The 21,247-nt window shown below is 41.4% G+C and overlaps 1 protein-coding gene across 4 annotated transcripts in view; it reads right to left on the reverse strand.

Moving 5' to 3' along the window:
- Positions 1-21,247, reverse strand: part of KIT (KIT proto-oncogene, receptor tyrosine kinase) — an 81,766-nt gene that overhangs the window by 5,335 nt on the left and 55,184 nt on the right. For 2 of the 4 annotated variants that reach the window (XM_035004965.1, XM_035004964.1), the window contains exons 8-17: positions 11,663-11,777; positions 9,851-10,032; positions 8,540-8,646; positions 8,317-8,443; positions 7,923-8,027; positions 7,726-7,836; positions 6,361-6,511; positions 4,378-4,469; positions 3,782-3,909; positions 2,582-2,704 (exon numbers count right to left, since the gene is read on the reverse strand). In XM_035004965.1, coding sequence (XP_034860856.1) covers positions 2,582-2,704; positions 3,782-3,909; positions 4,378-4,469; positions 6,361-6,511; positions 7,726-7,836; positions 7,923-8,027; positions 8,317-8,443; positions 8,540-8,646; positions 9,851-10,032; positions 11,663-11,777 — 1,241 coding nt within the window. Of the gene's footprint in view, positions 1-2,581; positions 2,705-3,781; positions 3,910-4,377; positions 4,470-6,360; positions 6,512-7,725; positions 7,837-7,922; positions 8,028-8,316; positions 8,444-8,539; positions 8,647-9,838; positions 10,033-11,662; positions 11,778-21,247 lie in introns of all 4 variants that reach the window. The other 2 variants (XM_035004963.1, XM_035004962.1) reach the window with 1 other exon arrangement.

The following is a 21,247-nucleotide window of genomic DNA, read 5'->3' on the forward strand; positions in this document are numbered from 1 at the left end:
AAGCACCCAATGGACAGTAGCGGCTTATGGTGACCATGACGATTCCAAGGTGGCGAGCAGCAGACCGGGCTTTAAATTCAACAGCTGAACTTCACATCCTGAACCCTTTCTGCTAAAATCAAGTTAAACTTGCTGTGACTATTCCTTTTACAGACATTCTGGATTCCTGGATCTTAGTCTACCATAAAAAACTAGATCAATCCTTCTCTTAATCCATTTAGGATTGAAAACTGGGAAGACAATTTTTTTTCTAGTGTTAAAGTTACTTTAGCCAGCAGAAAAAAGGCAAGCAAGCAAGCCAGCCTTCTAGTATCTCCTCCCAGAATTTATGCTAAAGCTCCAACAGGGGCTCCTAACCTGAGCTCTACTACATGTGTCCTGGATTCAGGGGCCTGTGAACTTGGAAGGGAAAAACATGACATTCTTGTTTTCACCAACTTCTAAGTAAAGTTTAGCATTTCCTTAAATTGTGAATAAAGGCAATAAAGCCCAGCAATCTTAGCAGTTCCTGTGACTTTGTGACAGACACCTTCACCATTATTAGTGTTTACATCACCATCACTTCGAAATTACAGCAGTTTTTAGACCCACGGCTAGAATAGGTTACTGTGTGTAACAAAAAAGCAGGGGTATCAACGTCAAATATTGACTTATATTAATAATGTGAGAACTATATTCCAATTGAACTGCATTTCTTGGTAATCCTATAGATTTTATTTTACGCATTTAAGACAACATTCTGACAAGGGCTCCAATGGCCTCACCAGACATTGGAAGGGGCCACGGCAGAAAAATGACTAAGAACCCATGTGGAGTGGAAGAACTTTCTGAGAAGCTGACACAGGGAGATGGCACATGACGAGTAAATTTGGGGCGGTAACATGTTGTGTGAGCCTGGTGAAGAGAGATCTGTCATTGGTTAGCTCAATGGGCCTGAGCTGGAGCCCCCAGTCTAGAAGCCTGGTGGGACTTAACCCATCCTTGTTCATTCCAACTAAGGTCCCTAACCAGTAACAAGCTGTTAAGAAGCTGCAGCATAACCGCTGTCATGATTATTTATAGTCCAAATCAAGACATCTGTAACAGTAGGAACAAGTGCTGTATTAGCCGCAATGTGGCTGGCACTGTCCTAAGCACGTCACATAGATGAACTCATTTAATCCACACAACTTTATGAGGCAGGTGATAGGATCATTCCCAAGAGGAGGAAAGAAAGCAAGGTTGAGAGGCATTGGGTAATTCTTGCCAAATATTGTACCTCCACCAAATGATGGGACCAGATTCGAACTCGGCAAGACTGGGTGCAGAACCTGCTGTCTTCCTCCTCATGCCCTTCTGTCAATATTCAAAGGCCTCGATAAGGAATCACCCCTCGTTCTTTCTTCCAATAGTGCATGCACCGGGATAGAAAGAACTTGGTTCTATTAACCCTCATAATGATGAAATCTAGTCTTAGAAGAGATTTATTAGAAATACATGCTTTGAGGGGACGCCTGGGTGGCTCAGCCCGTTAAGTGTCTGCCTTCTGCTCAGGTCATGATCCCAGGGTCCTGGGATCAAGCCCCCGCATCGGGCTCCCTGCTCAGCGGGGAGTCTGCTTCTCCCTCTCCCTCTGTCCCTCCCCATTGCCCCTGCTCTCTCTCTCAAATAAATAAATGAACAAATAATCTTCAAAAAAAAAAAAAAATACATGGTTTGATCAGGAAGGAAAGCCAGCAACATTTCTACAAAACCAAGTCAAGTACAGCCTTCCCATAGAGATGCCATGGTGAAAGAGAAAATATTACATTATCATAAGGCACATAAATAGCCACCTCCAGGAATAAATCCAGCCTGGGGAAATGGGCCTGGGCAAGAGGATATACACAGGACTATATGGCTTCCCATAGTAATGGGATTCTGCTTTGGAGATCATGGGCTCTGGTTTCAGCCTTTACTGACCTGCGTCATCTCTGAATGAGTGATGTTTATTACTAAAATACATAAAATATACTAAGCTTTAGTTTCTCCAACTCTGAAAATGTGAAGACATGGCAGGGGGTTGTTCTGATGATACAGTGAGAACTGGCAAGGAAATAAAGCACTCTGAAATAAAATCACTATGTTCTCTAACCCAATTATTACTTATGAACCTATTTCATATGCTCTCCATTGATTGTAAGATCCAACATTCTACATACCGAATTCTGAACATTAGCTTAGATTTTAATCTTTTTCACATGGCATGTCAATCTCCAAATAAAATTCCCCTGCTGTGACCTTCAGGCCCACATTTGTTTCACTTGAACAAAATAGAGTTCATTGCTATTCTCAGGCTATAATGAAAATTAAGGCTATTTCTGTTTCTTTCACATGCCCCATAATTACACAATTAGAATTAGGAATTCTATTATCGGAATGTTAGTTGTAGTAATGTTCGGCATACCATGCAAATTTTGCTGAAGTACCCTTAATTTGACTGCTAAAATGCATGCTATCTCAAAGGTAGGATTTGCATTAGGAAACTCATAAGAAGCAATTGTTAGGAAAACTTGAAACTAAAATCCTTCACTGGACTGTCAAGCAGAGAGTGGGTACTCACATTTCCTTTGACCACATAATTAGAATCATTCTTGATGTCTCTGGCTAGACCAAAATCACAAATCTTTGTGATTCGACCATGAGTGAGGAGGATATTTCTAGCAGCCAAGTCTCTGTGAATACACTATTAGGAGAGTGGGAGAGAAAAGAAAACCATTTACATTTATTTTAAACTCTTCAAGAATGAAAACTACGTTCCACACTAGAGTGCCTCTCTGTCACACAAATCCAGTACCTTGGCTTTGCTTTGTAACTATTTGGTGCGCCAAAAATAAAGATCTAAATTATGCTTTGAATGATGTTCAAAATTTGTGTTTCACATCGTTAGGACCTTAATTACGATAAGCATTTTCCAAACCAACTCGAATAAATTTTTTTCCCTCCTCAGGACTGCTTTCATTCATAGGAAAATACATTATAAATAGTCATATCGTATCTTTTAAACCGAACACCCATTTTGCATGCTTCTCTTTGAATGTCCTTTTATAGAGTTTTTAGAATGTCTGTGCAACTCCAATTTGATGTCTCCCAAGGACACAGGGAAGAGGCTCTTTATTTCAGCCATCCCATACCATACTCTCTCGGTTTGGTAATTGTTTGGAAATGTCACCAATGACACTTAAGGGTAGGGTCTGTTATCTCCTGCTAGTCTGCTAGTCCCGTATGCTAGGGACTTCCTCTCACCCTTCCAGAGACTATGTTCCTTGCTTTGGTTCCATCATTCTCTTCCCATCCCTATCTTTTTTCCCAAATGCTTATTATTTTCTCTGATTCCTTATTCCTCCATACTTCATGAACCCGTACAATAACTTGAGGTCTAACTTCCAACAAAACCCAAATACGTGCTTCGCCAAGCACTGCAACTGCATGAGGCACCCCCTCCTTTTGCTGATGAAATCATTCTCTATTTTCTAAGAGCAGCTCCTGTACCCTGAAAGCCAAAATTTTTAAATGAATTCACTGCATAAAAAAAAAATATTCATAGAAAGCTCATTTAGACAGGCTTGCACTTTAAAGCTTATAAATGAGAATAGGAATTCCAAAGAGACAGCAGTTGGAACATGAAGAAACTCAATTTCCTCTGTTTTGGGTTACCACACTTCCAAATGAGACTGTGTATTCTAACTAGGGCTTTAAAATGCTCCATTGGGGTTGGGGTTGGGGGTTGGGGCATTCTGCTCTGAGAACCACACCCACTCACATTCTTTGAGGCGAGGAATGCCATGCCCTTGGCCACCTGGTAAGAAAAGCTCAGCAAGTCCTCCAGGTCCAGAGCCAACTCGTCATCTTCCATGATGGCGGGAGTCACATCTCTTTCTATGTATGAGCCTGTTAGGAGAAGGACTTTCTTAGCAATTAAACCTCAAAGCGCGGAAAAGAGAAGACAGTGACAAGGATACCAAAGGTTGGTAGGGAAGGAACTGATGTGACTATGCAGGCAAGTCACCTGCCCAGCACTGAGGAAAGGTAAATGCCCCAGCACAAAGCTAATATTCACCATCTGGGGCTTCTGGGGAGAAGGATGGTGGATAAATAAGAAAATCTCCTATTTTTTAATATGCAAAATATGTATCTGATACACATACATTTTTCATCTATGCAGTGAGATGCTCCTATACAATAAACAAATGCTCTGATACCCACTTGGAACCCTTAACTGCCATTGACCAGTGGGCATTGCCATTGGTCCCTACTGGAAAGAAGTAACAGTCACTCTGGGGAACACTAGTATATTTCACAGCAGTATGAGAAATCCTCTGTAAATGAAGTTGTTTTTATAGTTTCATAGGTACCCACCTATTCTCGCAGATCTCCTTTTGTCTGCCTTGGTTGGCACAACATAAGAAACTCCGGGTTTCATGTCCATGTATTCATCAGTACTATCATTGCTGTGAGAGATGAAATATTCATCCATCAAATCAGGACTGAATAAAATGGGAAACAGGGGAGTACCCATGGGGCAGGCTCTATCTCCCCACTGCCTTTTTTACACAAGAGGCTGATTTTGTTCAAAGAAAGTATTGCCAAGTTTGAATGAAGACAATCTTGTTCATAAGATAGGCGTTTTTAATATTCAACATTAGGGTCCAATGCCCAGGAATGAGACCATCTTTTTTGTGTTCAATCATAGATGGGACTCAGGTTAGAAATTTCCCATTTCTTGACACCAGGGATTTAATGGGAAACAGAGAGCCAAAAACATTATCCCCCATTCCCTCAAACTCTCTAAATTAGCCCCAAGAGACAAGATGAAAGACACAAGAAAGACACAAAGAACAAGAGCTTCTGAGATGTGTGATGGGGGGAAGGCAGGGATCGTTAACATATAGCGACTGATGGAAGAAGGTTTGAAAAAACCAAGTTTAGTTCAGATAAACACCAATAATTTGGATGATTTTCTGAACCATCTGGACCTCTTGAATCTGCAACATTTGGCTGGAAAGTCTTCAAGATTTCTAGTACTTCCTGCTTCTGATTAGCATAGAAACACTATGACAACAATCTCCTTCGGAGTATGCTGGTGGTTCCAGTCCCATATGGGATCCCAAAGCACAAAGAACACCACATCGGATTGAACAATTTGGGACATTATTTCAGAAAGTTGAGAAAGAGATATGGGGCCAAGGTTTTAGAAATAAGGCAAAGTGGCTCATTTACTCATACAAAGAGCATATGCTCTGGAGAAACTAACAAAAGGTGGTTTGTTCTGTATTTTACTACCACTTGACACCACCCACGTCTACAAGACTAGAAAAAGGTAAGATAAAAAGGCTTCACCTGGGGTTGAAAACTTTAGCCAGGGGTACAAAAAAGGGCTTTAAGAGGTAACTGCCCATCAGTAATAGTTGCTGAGGTCTTCCTGAGGGCCTGGAGCTGAGTTTAAGAAACAAAGTCCTGCCATCTCAAAATGTAGGGGACAGAATGAATAAGAAGGAGAGAAGAAATCCAGCACACAACTTCAGAAATATAAAGGATAAGGGACTGGGCATGATGAATATGATTTCTGTTGGGCTGGGTGAATCTAGGAAATCTTCATCAATGGTAGATCTCAACCTTTGGAAAGAACAGGCCAGGCATGGCAGAGAAGAATGCTTCTGGCTATAAGCCACACTAACTGTTCTTAAAGGAATCTGAAGCTCTTTGTACACCATTCAAATACAGAATGGTATTAAAGACGAAAGCGATGAAAATAAGGTACAGAATTTTAAAAAATGTGCTAGAGTCGTTGTGCCTTTTAATAGCGTGATGAGTTTAAAACAAAATAAAAAGGGGGGCAAGGTATACAGGAATAATTCAGAGGTAGATGGTGAGAAACCTACGTGCAGAGATAAAGTTCAGAGCTCTTTTGTCATTCTGTTAAAGGTTTTCAAGAAATTTACAACTTGACAGGCTTTAGCATTTTCTCTATAAGCAGCGTCTTGCTGTAGAGATGCATATAGTACCAAGCCCAACAGAATAAATGAAATGACACACAAGAATAGAACCATGATAAGAGAAACAGGTATAGAATTCATTCCACTGAACAGAACTAATGCTTTGAAAAAAAACTAAAGATGCATTAAAAAAAAAATCAATAAAAATCTAAGTTTAACACTACTCAAATCTTTACAAACACTATTCAAACTTTCTAAATTGTTGATGACATCTAAATGATTTAATAATTCTGATTTGGCGCCTCAAAGTACCTCTGTTCATTTGTTTAAAGAATCAGCCTTGATTGCAAACCCTTATGACCCCACAAACTGCCTGTCAACAGCTATTTATGTAAATCAGTCTTACCAGGAAGACTCCTTTGAATGCAGAAGGTTCTTATAAAGTGCCACTTCGGCGTGATCTTCCTGCTTTGAGCAAATAAATGAATCACGTTTTCTTCGCAAAAAATTCAAAAGATCACCATAACAGCAGTATTCAGTAATGACCAGGGTGGGCCCTACAGGCATATAAGAGAAGGTTAAAAAGAGGTGAGCTATATAAACAATACTGCCATAAATACACCTGTCAGGGGTGATCATGACCATTTTCATTCTGGTTCATTGCTAAGCCAACTAAAAGCCAGCATTTTGTAGAGTACAAGTCCCCAAGTAAGCCCCCTTGCACCTGACGTTCATTCTAAGTGACGTCTGAGCCCGGGGCCCCGCACGACTGCCCGTCTCACACACAAGAGTTACTGCTTTCGACGTTATACTCATATCAAATTTCCTGCATGAATCCTTTGAGTCACTTCTGTTTGTAGCGGGGCTTCACGCCCTCTCAATGTTATTATGGAAATGACGAAGGGCACAAAGTGCGGGCATAATAGGAAAACCAATGGCACGGAACGGCCAGCTGAGATGAGCCCGGAGAGCGGGTGAACACCTGAGTGGCAGGGCATCACCTGCCTCCTGAGTGCTACTGGTCGCGAGGGTTTCTCCGTACGGTGAATACGCCTCATGCCACCGCTCTGAAGTTCACAGGCAACGAACTGACTTGGGCAGAAACTTTCATGAACAAGTCATGATGTGGAAGCCACGTGTAGGGAGGCTGTTTTAAGAAATTCTCTAAGCTGTCAACTTGACCGTGAATCCCTGTACATCTTGAGGAAGAGCTCGTGTTACACATCTTTGTTCCTTTAGACCAAATGCTTTCTGGAAACATCACAGACATCTTTGATGGAAGGCTCTACTTCAGAACTGCTTTAAACTGGTTATTTAGTTTTTTTACAGAAGTGAAGTGTTTGCCTCATATGGTGTGTATTTGAGAACTGGTAGGCTTCAAAGTCTATCTTTAATTACGGTATGCAAATGAATAGTAACCCTTTAGTGACTGACTATAATCCGGCAAAACATCAAGCTTGCAAGATAAAAGAAAAGCTTTCTGGATGAGAGGGGACGTTCTCAAGATACTCAAGAGGTCAGTGTCAATTCAACGTCCATGACAGTAACTAGGGTATGTCCTGGGCTGTCCCACCCCATGATGATAAAACTGAAATATACATTCTTAAGAACAACAGCTTTTTGGGGCAGGGGTGTGAAATCTAGCAAGAGGTTAACAACCCGTAAAAATCTGGCAAGAGGATATAATCAAGCATTGTTGAAAATGTATTAAAATCTCCCCGCTTCTGATAAATTTGAAAGATAATAAAAGTTAATTGGGTCATGGCTTTACCTCCAACGGTGCATGCTCCAAGAAGATTCACAATATTCATGTGATTACCGAGGTAACTCAAGACTTTGAGCTCAGACATCAGGGCCTCTCGTTCGGTTAAATGGGCACTTGCTAAAATTAGAAAAATGTTTCATCTTAGCGAAGAGCCAATTTGGCAAGTCAATGTTGAGGGCATGCAGGAGCCTGCAGAAACTTACGTTTGAGCATCTTAACGGCCACAGTCATGGCCGCATCTGACTTAATGAGGCCATATGCAGTGGCCTCAACGACTTTCCCGAAGGCACCGGCCCCCAGAGTTTTCCCTGCAGAAAGGAGGAGGAGACAGTCAGTGATGGCGGTGGGACCGACGAACCACCTGGGTAATTTCAAAGTCAACAATTAAGGAATTGTTAAAGAATTAAGGCCAAGTCTGTCTAGAGACGTCTCTCTATAATGTGCTTCATGCGAAATCTACCAAAGGTGGTGAAATGTCACAGAAAATACTTACTGTCTCAGGTGGAACAGAACAAAGGAAGCTAATGGGGTTCCCTAAAGTCACTGTTAATACGTGTACACAAAAAGGTTACATGGAAAGCCCGTTTTCATACTGACCAAAACTCAGCCTGTTTCTGGGAAACTCCCATTTATGATCATAAGGAAGTTGTGTTGGGTCTATGTAAACATAATTGTTTCCATTTATCTCCTCAACAACCTTCCACTGTACTTCATACATGGGTTTCTGGTCAGGGGAGAGAGGGAGAGATATACATCATCTTTTAATGATTAATGTTTCAATCATTACAGCCCTTAGGGTTGAGAACGAATGAATGATTACCTGTAAATATTTGTAGGTAAGAATCATCACGATAATGCACATCATACCAGCCGCGATCACAAAACCAATCAGCAAAGGTGTGAACAGGGTGTGGGGATGGATTTGTTCTAAAATGAAAGGAGAATGTGGAATCATAAGCTATCAGCAGGGATGGATCTTCACCACAACCACCTAACCCCAAACTCACCCATCCCCCATCTTACAGCCCAAGCAGGATTCAAAGCCAAGGGCATCTCATCAGCTCCTTGCCTTGCTAATATTACCTTACTCTGGTTATTCAAAGGAATCCTTTGAATTAACAACTTTAAACTAGACTACTGAGGAAGCAGAGACTTCTGTAGCACAAGAATAATTTTATGCTGTTTTGTCCATAAAAAGCGACATATGAATGAACTTCCTACTTCAACTAAATTCCTGCCTTGGACAACTTTAAGAAGTTTCCTAAATTTATGGATGGTTTATAGTTTCTTCTTTATGTTTTCCTATATTTTCCAAATTTTCTACACTGAGCAAGAATTTCTTCTACAACCAAGAAAACATTTTTAAAGTGTTCTTTTCATTGCCTGAGAAAAAAAAACTGTGACAAAGAACAGTGTAGGATTCTTCCCCTCATTACTCAAAAACTGAAAGTATACCACTTATTGGCACACGTCTTTGCCAACTCGAAAAACAAAAACTAAGCCCTACGCAGGTAGGTGCCCAGTTTCTTTGTCTTCTAACTTCATACCAATTCATCAATTTATCCACAAGGATCATTTAACTTATGTTAGGAGAGGTAGTCCCTCATGAATCAAATTTTACAGATATTAAAGAAATAGCTCACTGACATAACTTCGTAAAAAGCAGCGTTAACTTTCTGATACAGTGTCTGGCAATGTGTTAAAATACATGATTTTCAATAACTAAAATTTTAAATTGAATTTAAGTTTTTAAATTGCCCTAACTCTGGTTATATTTGGCTACGAGGCAAATACACTTCCCTATTTTCTCTTTCTACCCCCTTTTTAATGAGAACGACTGGAAATACACAATTCACTATATACACATACACATACACGTGCATGCATACATACATACGTGCACACACACGTAAATACATACGTATGTGGTTAAAATCACTGCATACATGTTATTAACGAACCAGTACAGAATGAAACGTAGTGAGTTCGATGACAGCATGGGACAATGAAGAAATTACCAGAAATGACATGGCCATTGATGGAATGGACTTAAAATCATGACTGATATGGCAGGCAGAGCCTAAACATCCCCTTAAAATTGGATTAAAAAGAAATATACCTTTGCTGTTACCTTTAAATGCAAAGTTAAAAAAGGCAGAACTCCTGCCCACATTGTTGTAAGCCCTACACTCGACCGTGCCGTTGTGCTTGAACGCACTGTAATCAATGGAGCTCTGAACCACGAGTTTTCCAGACGGTGAGACAGATGAGTTTTGCATCTGCACATCCATTGGCCCAACAGGAATGGAACATCTAGAGGGAAGAAAAGAACAACCCAGATTTACTCTAAGAAAACCAATCACTCAATCAAACACATTGGATTTGGCATACTTCTACAACAAAGCTAGCGGGTCATTATCAGCAATTTCCTTTTACAACCAAGAGCGTGAAGACGGATGGGCACTTCCCTGGTGTTCCGCAAGCAAGAAGGGCATGGTGGCAAAGAAGAAAGAGGGAGTGAGATAGGAGTTTGACTCCTGATTCAAACACCTTTTCTGTGGACCAGATACTTAAAACTCTCCGGAACTCAGTTCCTGCAGCTAGAGAATGGGGATGGTAAGACCCACGTTAGAGGGTAACTGAAAGGGCTGGAAATGAATGAATGAAAGGATGGCTGGCACACAGTAGCCCTTGATAAAAGTAACTGTGAAAGGGTACATGAGGGCTGAAGAAAAGAGCCTGGAGGAGGAAAGAGATCAGGTCTACAAGGATGAAGACAGGGCGGCCCCCAACACCCCAGCAGCTCCAGGTTTTACCGATGGAGACAGGCTGGACCACTGGCTTGTACTCCTGATGGCAGAGCCCATCACGGGCTGAACCCAGAGGATCCCATTTTAAATTACGTCCCCCATATACCTAATACTTTCCTATTCCCTTACCTCGCTTTATTTTCCTCATTAGCACTTAACTGTTCATTTCATCTTTAGTTCACCTCTACCCATGAGATATAAACTCACAAAGCAGGGACTCAGGTGCATTTTGCTCACTAGACCAGCGTCTGGTATACAGCTGGTGCTCCGTAAGTATTTGCTGTATGAACAACGGTAACTGCTAGGGCTGCTTCCACGGCAGGGGCTTTTCCAGGGGTCTCGAGTCCTTCTTACCGTTCCCCAAAGAAAACATTCCAATAAAACCCCGCTGAAAACAACAATCCTACGTAACCTCTTCCAACTTGTTGTGATAAAGAGGACTATTCTGTGAAAAATAAGATTTCTATTATTATCCTATTCAATTGTGATGTTACACTGGGCTTTTAAAGCCTGAGCACAAAATAGCATCTGATGGATAAAAACAGCCATGGTGACCCCATTTTCATCTTCAGGTAATGTGAAAGGACAATTTAAGGCTTAAGTGCAAATTGGGAGGGAGAAGAAGCACAATGCCAGATGCGTTCTGCTCAGGGGCCGGGCGCCTAATCAAGGAGAAAACCTTTTAAAAACACGGAGCTTACAAATGCCGTATGTATGTTGTAACTGCACGATCATTACTTTTTGGTAACTTGGCAATTAACTTCTGAGGTAATTTTTTTTTTCATGATAACTACAGCCACATTTCCCACACACATTGCCTCCTGTATATAGGATGGAAATCTAATTACCCTGTCCTGGAAAATTGCTTTATCTACCTGCAGGCTAGAAATTGCATGATAAATCCAAAAGATAACCACCAAAATAGAGAAGTCACTCAATAATCATTTTTCAGCAAACAAAATTAATGTCTACCACGAAAAATACAGCAATTATGCCCCCATAAAAAGCTACACAGAAAAAATATATAATTAAACAAAGCTTTAAAAAAAAAATCTGACAGCCTATCTGACATGCAACTACATTGCAGTCCTTCCCTCATTCGTGTCAGGTAGTACCCCAAATAATCCTCTCACCTCTGCTCGGTTCCTGGACAAAAATACCAATCTACTGTGGGCTCTGGGAATCCTGCTACCACACACTGGAGCATGCCATTCACGAGACTTTCATGAGTCAGGATTTCTGGTTTTGCTGAAGGAAAAGAGAAACGGCCATACGTCAGACTGCTGGAAAACCTCAAGACTCCCCGCCTCCACTGTTTTCGAATCCTTAGAACTTTCCTTGAGGTTGAAGAGGACCCTGAAGGAACACGTTCAAAGGGGAGAACTGCAAGCAGTGAGTGGCAGGCACAGGGAGACAGAGGTGAGGGTCAGACCAGGAAAGACTTCCACAGTTAGAGCTGCCTGGCCCCAGTGTAGACTGTCCACACTGCAGATGTGGGGGTCCCTGAGAACTTCCTGTTCAGGGACGACTGAAGCAGGGTTCACAGGACCACTGGCCAGGTTTCTGTTTCCAGTGAGGGGGAATGTGAAAGACTGCTTCTAATCCAAACTTTACGATTCCAAACTGTTGTGAAGGTGGAAATCCTATTTAAGATTCCTGCCATCAGAATTTCAAATTACTGAATCTGCCATAGGAATTTCAAGTTATGGCGCAGACTTGAGGGGATAAAATTAAGAGCACTTACAGGAAAAGAGAAGCTCTCCCTGCACCACCCCCCACAGGAATGTCTTTTTTTTGGGGGGGGGGCAGAAGGGAGTGGGTGGAAATAAAAGAAGTGAATCACCCTATTTACAGAGAAGCCAAAACATAAGAGTAAAATACAATATGGGCTTTTAACTCCAAATTTGTATTTCAAATGCAAAATATGGACAGAAAAATTATAACAGGAAACCAGCCCAAGAGTTTTATTCATACGTATATCTAAACCTGCGTACAATCAACTGAAAAAGTAAGTTGTATCAGCAGGAATGCTCTAATTTGACATTTCTGGGTAACGACAATAATCAACTGCTATTCAATCAAGAGTGCCCTAAAGCACTGCAAATTCTTGAGATTATTTTCTAATGTGAAAGGAAAATGAACTTGATATGTTCAGTTGTTCTTTTTTTTAAGATTTTATTTATTTATTTATTTGATAGAGAAAGCACAAACAGGGGCAGGGGCAGAGGCAGAGGGAGAAGCAGACTCCCTGCTGAGCAAGGAGCCCGATGAGGGGCTTGATCCCAGGACCCTGGCATCATGACCTGAGCCGAAGGCAGATGCTTAACTGACTGAGTCACCCAGGTGTCCCTATTACGTTCAGTTGTTCTATTGGAAATATATTTGAAGGATTCTAACCCTTTGAGAATGAGTAAGCTAAGCCGTAAGGATCTGATGGCATGGGTGGGGGATGCGCTCACCCCGAAACCTCAGTATGGCATCAGGACAGAACTCTGGGAGCCACACGCAGGGTGGGCGGACCTGCACACCGGCTCCCAGGCTCATCAATCCTCTGCCCTCCATCCAGTCTCCTCGGGTGTCACGTGGGAATAACAACAGTACCCATCCCATAACGATGCTATGACAATTAAATGAGATGGAGTACACAAAGAAGGAAAAAGGATTCAGATAGGAAACAGATTAATTATTAATTTATTAATGCTTCAGCTATTATTTTCAATTCAGAGTACCTACCCTTAGTTAATCAAGTCTGCTACCAATTAAATTAACTGTATTTGCCACTCTGAACAGCCTCTTCAGTGATCGAGAAATTGCTTAAGATAGTGTGATAACTAATGTGCCTGTGTTTTAACCCGATGCATTGGGAATCTGACCTCGATTATGTTGCAACTGATAAGAAAAACGTACGTGGTGAGAAGGCGGCAGGACCAACAGATCAGAAGCTTAGGAGCTTATTTCTTCAAAGCAAGGGAACACTGTAGAACAACTTCTCAGCACCTCACCTCCTTGCAGGCAAAATGGCTTGGCAGGGAGCAGAGCCCACATGCATGGCACACCCACCTGTCAGTCAGCCTGGTCCCGCGGATGGGCAGGCCATTTGGCTCATACACACAAAAGAGCGGCACTCCAAAGCAATCTCAAGGTAGGAGCATCCTTGAGAGTTTGGGTCCAATGCCAGCTTTCACAAATAGAGCAAGAAGACGAGCCATCGTCTTGTGAAAGCATCCATCTGGCAAGTCTCATTTAATTATCATGGGCAACTGTGTGATTGGGAGGAAAAGTAGGACAGAACACAAAAAAACAGTAGAACTTTAGGAGAATGCTATTTGCTGAAGACGGCAGGCGCCATAAGGCAGGTCTCTCTGGACTCTTTTCAAGTGTCATCTCCTTTTCCAAGCCATCCTCAACTCTCCAAAGCCAAGTTGGTCGGTCTCTCCTCCCTATTCCCGCAGCATGTTAGAGCACCTGACCCTCTTATACAACATCCTGGTCTGCCTCCTCCATCAGACTCTATGTTCTCAAGGGCAGAATCACATTTTACCAGTGGTCCCACTGACTCGGAGCAGAGTCTGACCTGTGGCAGACACACTGTAAGAGCTGTCTGAACGATGAAGTCCCCTCCAAAGAACCAAGTTCCTCAGAGTCAAAGGAATTTGATTAGAATCACAAGAAGGGACCTGCTGGTTGATTTTGCTGGGTAGGGACACGATTTTCACTCTTTTATCATAGTGGGCCAATCAGATAGCCACATGTCTACCTGGTCTTACGACTTTTGCTTTAACACCGAGATTAAAGGGGAGAGGGTCCACACAGAGATGGCAAAGATAATTGGACAGGACTTAGACGGGAATCAAGGTCCTAAGACACATTCTCTCATATCGACATTCCTTCCTAATGCCACAGGACAGATTTTTCAGAGTGGAATTAACTAACTCAATAGAAAAAAAAAAAAAAAAGCTGAAAGGGTACCTTAAGATGTTAACAATGGTTATCTCTGGGTAGTCGGGTTATGGATAGTTTCTATTTTATTCTTTTGCCTTATTTTCTAATTTTTTTGTTTTTACAATGAATATGTACCTAGCTAATAATGAACCAATAAAAATTTTTTAATTAAAAAAGTTGGAAGAGCTCAAAATTACATAATCAGTTACATTTTGCTCTGGCTATACAAGTTCTCAAGATCCAAGCCTTCCAGCGTGACACCTGGTGGCAGTTACACAACGGCCAGGGCTGGCAAGTGGCGCAGTCCGGCTGGCCTACTTGTTCCTATGTGCTTGTTAATTGGGCAGATTTTTAAGCTACTGTCTCAGGCCGGTTGTAACCCGAGGCTAGCATAGCAGCTTTTGTCCTGTTGGTCCTTAGCCTGGCCAACCAAGCTCAGAAGGTCTCTAAACTTTAATGTGCATTCAAAGCACTAAGAAAAAAATTAGAACGGACATTCCTGTCCGCCGTATGCTGAGGATCTGCCCCAGCAATGTGCCTTTTTGTTTTTTTGTTTTTTTAAGATTGTATTTATTTGCGAGAGAGAGAATGAGAGACAGAGGGAGGAGGGTCAGAGGGAGAAGCAGACTCCCTGCCAAGCAGGGAGCCCGATGCGGGACTCGATCCCGGGACTCCAGGATCATGACCTGAGCCGAAGGCAGTCGCTTAACCAACTGAGCCACCCAGGCGCCCAGCAATGTGCCTTTTTAACGTACCTACAAAAAACCCTGATCAGGGCCGGGACAAGGGTGAGGCAAGAGAAGCACGTAGGGTGTGGAATTTAAGAAGGCAACCACCTTCCTCAAGGTCTCGCAATACAGGGCTGGCACCATGAGTGAGCACCTCCTTAAATTTTACACTCCAGGCGCCTCACCCTAATCCCAGACGTGTCCCTAACATTGGTGATGACAGACCTCATTTTGAAAAGGCTAAATTACACGAGTACAGTTTCAGCTCTACATGGCAAGTTGCACTACGAAAATGTTTAATGCATAAAGAATGAGCTAGGTATAAATCTGATTCCTAAAAATGAAAATCTGGGCTCATCTGCATTTTGTAAGTGCCTCAATGCACTGTGTAAGGCATTAAATATGCATTTTGCTTTTAAAGATACATAACTCTGCAATTCTCCAGGTTAAATCTGAGCTGTAGTTTCAGAGATATTCTGCAATCAGCACTATACCAAATGACACATTCCCTAATTCCTCCCAAGTTGGAGGTTTAGATAAGCCTAAGAGGTGCATGAGTTACGTATTTCCTGTGGAGATTAAGAAAATAGCCTTTTCTCCTTTCAAAGCATTGTGAACCTGAGTCATTCCAGTGTCTCCCAACAACAATGATCAACTCGTAGGCTGATTTCAGAGTGCTTATGACTCTATTGAGAATTTATGGCTCATGCAATTAAAAATCCTAACCATTTGCAGATTTACCCCAAAGGTATGTGATCTTGAAAAATATTCCTTTTTGCCACCATCAGGTCCATACGGAAGGCAAGAACAAAACAAATTTTTAAGAACACAGCACAGATAATAAGAGCTGGTGTGGGGGTGGGAGGAGATGCACAAGTAATGGATGGGGAAGCATTTTTGAGTTGAGCTCCTCTCGTCCCTGACCACCTCGACCAGCTCCTGCTATAAACGCACATTTTCCCACAGCTATAATCAGCAAAGAACACAGACTGAAGTCTCCAAACAACAAAAGGCTAAATGAAGAGGGATCATAAGGATACATTTTGTTTTTATGACTGTAGGTCTGCTGGTATTTAATGGCCACACAGCAATACTCTGTAGCAATTTGGCACTATTTGGGCCTGGGTCAAATCTACATTCCTGCCACAACACTGCTGTGATAAAGGAACTTAAATCAGCTAAAACAGGAGTATAAAAATATTCAGGTTAACGTTTTATTATTGAGCATAAAAAGTAACATTTTATTGGACTGCATCTCTTAATAAGATGAATAGGGCTTTTTAAAAAGGCAGTTCAAAAGGAGGAAATCACTTATTACCATAATGATGCAGAGTTCAGCATTAATTCTGTTCTTTTTTTTTCATTTTTTTAAACTATTTATTTATTTATAATTATATTATGGTAGTCACTATACAGTACGTCATTAGTTTTTGATGTAGTGTTCCATGATTCATTGTTCAGGTTAACTTTTACTTATATAAAAGTATACTTCCAAAAAAATCCCTGGAATAGATATTTTGAAAATATATTTTGTTTTTACACATTCTTAAAGATAGCCAGAGGAGTGCCTGGGTGGCTCAGTCGGTTAAGCATCCGACTCTTGGTTTCGGCTCAGGTCATGAGCTCAGGGTCGTAAAATTCAGCCCCACGTCAGGCTCCATGCTGGGCGTGGAGCCTACCTAAGATTCTCTCCTTCTCCCTCTCCCCGACCCCCCTCTCCCTCCCTAAAAATAAATAAATAAATAAATAAAAGTCGACAGAAATTGGCATATGGGCACTTTGATAGAAGTTTGTTTAACAAACGAAACAAAACTTCAACTATAGTCGCCTGTATCCAGGTGTCTTTAACAGGAGTGTTTACCATTAAAAACAAAAAAAACAGCCTCCTAGTGAAGTGATATTCTAAACTAGGGGTAAGCTAACTTTTATTGTAAAGGGTGAGGCAGTAAATAATTTAGGCTTTGTGGGCCTTAGGGTCTGTCTTGCAGATACTTGTTTGTGTCACTGTGAACCACAAATGTAGCCAGACATGCAAACCAACGTGCACAGCTGTGTTCCGATAAACTTTACTTATGGACACTGACATTTGAATTTTATTTTCATGTTTCACAAAATCTTCTGATTTCTTTTTTTCAACCATTCAAAAAAAGGTCTTTGTTTATGTGCCCTGCAAGAATCGGCTGCAGGCACAATCTGGCCCTAGGGCTCCTCTGTCTCTAGAGCCGTTAAAGATCTCCCAGTCCTGAGATTAGGGATACAACTACCTGCAGAAAGCCTTCCTCAGTCAGAATCACCATGCTCAATGTCCAGGGGCACCACGGAATGCATGCATGTGACCCAGACACGCAGAGGGCGGGTATGGACCCACAAGTGGAGTGCAGCCATGGGTCCAATGCTAGTTTTCTACTCAGGAAAAGCAGTGAATTCATTTTGTTACATAATTCAAAAGTGGAGGATAAGAGTTATTGACATAATACCCACGGAAAAATTATGCATCTATTCTTGGGTTAATTTAAATTTACACTAAATGATAGGCGAACCTGTGTTCATGTATCCATGAAGGGGCTAATTTGATGTAAAAACAGATCTGGCTCCACTGGAAAGGAAATTTCCATAGAGTCCAAATTCCACTAATAGAGAGTACTCGTACTGTTTTTAGAAAATGATGCCCCCCAGTTCAGGGTCAATTTCTGGCAGAAGTTGACATGGTTATAGAACTTAAACCTATTTCTCCTGCTTTGCTACCATAAACATGAAACGTTGACCAGACCACATCAACAAAAAGGGCTCACGACCTAGACAGGTTACCTGTTCTCAAAAAGGTTCAGCGTTTTACTAGATCCCCCAAATTAGCAACACCAGACCAACTTTTCTCATGAGATGTGCGGGGGAAAGAATACCGACACATTTCCTTAATGTTTTTTCAGAATTAAGAGAATCCAATCCTACTTTAAAAGTAGGTTGCCATGATATCCCTTTTTTCTTTCAACTCACATGTCTCCGGCAATTCTTGCAGCCAGAGATCTTTATTAGGAGAAGGAGATATTAAAGTGTCACATCAAAACAACACTCATAACTCCCAAACAACTGAACAACAAAAACTCATTTCAAATTCAGTAATAGAGAATAAAAACAGAGCTCAGACCCTGTCAGGTATCACAAATGAACACACGCTACCTATAAAAAGATTAATGTAAAAAGACAAGTGCCTATTTTTACACAGATTAGCAACCCCAGTAAGAAGATCTGAAAATTATTCCTTAATTTAGAACTGTCCCAAAAGCCAGCACAGTGTATCTTCTGTGACATATGTTTAAGACACAGGAGCATGGAAGATAATGACAGATGATAACCTTATTTACTGCCAGGCACTTAGGCAAGGTCGCTCAGTTGAGATTAAACAAGATAATTATAAACCTTAAATAAGCATCTGATGGGTTTCTTTAAAACCCCAGTCACATCACTTGCGACCTAATCCGTACTCCAGTGTTTCAAAACTGCACCAGACATGGGTTAAAAAAATGATGCACTATTCATGCAATGAGATACCCAAATGAGGTTGCAGAAGAGTCACGGAAAGGTGTGCACAATGCATTCATTGTTCAGCACCAAAACACGAGCTTATGAAGCGATAGGACCTCATTTTGGGGGGAAAAAAAAAGTTTAAGGCTCAGAAAGAACATATACAATAAGCTTAATGACTGAGCCACCCAGGCACCCCACCAAGCTACATTTCTGGTTACTGTGATAGCCTTAGAGCAAATTCTCAAAAGCAAGTAAATAAATCAGAAAGGAGTTCTATTCAGCACTGATTTTATTTAATGTTTAAGAATTCCAGTAATTTGGGGGCGCCTGGGTGGCTCAGTCAGTTGAGCATCCGACTCTTGATTTCAGCTCTGGTCATGATCTTGGGGTCGAGGGATCGAGCACGGAGACTGGGCTCTCTCTCTCCCTCTGCCCACTGCTTGTGCTCTCCACTGCTTGCGCGCGCGCTCTCTCTAAAAAAAAAAAAAAATTCTAGTAATTTTAGAGTAGATCTAATAGAATCCATCTAGTAGGGAAAAAAACCCACTAAAAAGCAAAGCCTCTCAAGCAAAACTCAACAGTCAAGTTTGTTAGTCGTAAACCTTAAAATGTTTAGCCTCTAATGCAAGTACGGCTTGGACACCCAAATATTTGGAAGGTCCTTCAGCCCTGAAAAAAGGGAGACAGAAGGTAGAAAACATTTCTACTTTCCAAAGTTCTAGTAACTCTGCTCTCACGTAATAGGGATCGTGAAAGGCACAGACCTGAAGCCCCCAAGCTAAGCAATCCTTGATGACCACCCCACATTACCATTTAAACCTGGGTGAAGGTCCCTGAGAACTCCAGCCAGGTGGGTGACCTACAGGGCTGGCTAATAGGCAGTCTAAGCTATTTATAGACGTGGCCGACTTGAGGTCTGCCCTCACCTTCAGCAAATGTGCTGCTTTGTTTGCAGGATGTTACCCTTCAGAGTGGCTTCTCCCTAGAAGGAGAGTTTAGCCACCCATAACTAGATTTAACTATGACCAAAAATGCATAAAAGGCAGCCCAGATGTTGCAAATGTGGTCAAAGAGAAACTTTCTCATCAGGAGGCCTCATTCTGGATGATTTATTACTTTGACTGATACAGGTACACTGTATGATCTATAAATAATTGCTCATACCAGACAGGATGTTAATTACATGATATGGTGATTTAGAAATAATGCATTATTTAGCATTTCCTCAAATCGTTTCAACCCCCTTTTAACACTCTGCTGTAAATGAAGTAGAGTCGGTGACTTTGAGAGTTAATTTGGTGCAGTTCAGCGGTCATTTTGGATAGCCAATCTAGCTTAACATTACCTGCGTTCCATGTAAGCCCAATGGTGAAGGCAAGCCCCCGGATTCTCTATATCTTGCTTGTGCTGCCTGCCTTCCTGAGTACCACAGTCCTCTGACTCAACTGGCTAGGTTTGCCATTAAAGGGTAGACCTTTAAGACTGGAGAGAGGCCTATTTCTAGCCCCTAGAGACCATTTACCACAAATTTTAGATTTATAATGCTGATCAGGAAATGTTATCAGATAACATTTTAAAAAGGCATTTTAAGGTTCATGGCAAATCAAAACCAAAATGAGCTATCACTCACACTGTGTGTGTGTCTATTACCAAAAAGAAAGAACAAATGTTGACAAGGGTATGGAGGAGGAGGAACCCTCCTACATCGTTGGTGGGAATGCAAAATGGTACAGCTGCTGTGGAAAAGAGCATGGTGGTTCCCCAAGAAATTAAAAATAGAACTACCCTATGATCCAGCAGTCCCACTTCTTGATATATATCCTAAGGAAACAAAACTATTACCTTGAAGAGAGATCTGCACTCCTATGTTCACTGCGGTATTATTTACAATAACCAAGGTATGGAAACAACCTAAATTTCCTTCGATGGATGAACAGAGAAAGAAAATGTGACACACACACACACACACACACACAGGAATATTATTCAGCTTGAAAAAGAAGGAAATCCTGCCATTTGTGACAACATGAATAAACCTCGAAGGCAATATGTGACATGAAATAAGCCAGACAGAAAGACAAATACCACATGGTATCACCAAATGGAGTATTGGGGGAAAAAAAAAATCAAGTTCATCAAAAAAAAAGAGCAAAAAAGTGGTTTTCAGGGCCTAAGGGATGGGGGAAATAGGGAGAGGCATTAAAGGAATACAAACAGGTGTAAGATGGGTAAGGTCTGAGGATCTAATGAATTACATGGTGACTATAGCTGATAACACTGTATGATATAACCAAAATTTGCTAAGAAAGTAGAACTTAAGTGTTCCCACCAAAAAAAAACCAAACACCCTGTTCACCCCCAAAAACCCAGAAAACCAGAAAGGGTAAACATGTAAGGTGACAAATGTGTTAATTAATTCAATGGGGGGGGGGCAGGGGAGTCCTTTCAAAATGTTTACATATATCAAAGTCATCATGTATACACTTCAAATATCTTACAATTTTGCCAAGTGTACCCCAATAA

The sequence above is a fragment of the Mirounga leonina genome, unplaced genomic scaffold (assembly GCF_011800145.1).
Source record: "Mirounga leonina isolate KUSES-001 unplaced genomic scaffold, KU_Mleo_1.0 Mir_129, whole genome shotgun sequence".
Taxonomy (NCBI): Eukaryota; Metazoa; Chordata; class Mammalia; order Carnivora; family Phocidae; genus Mirounga; species Mirounga leonina.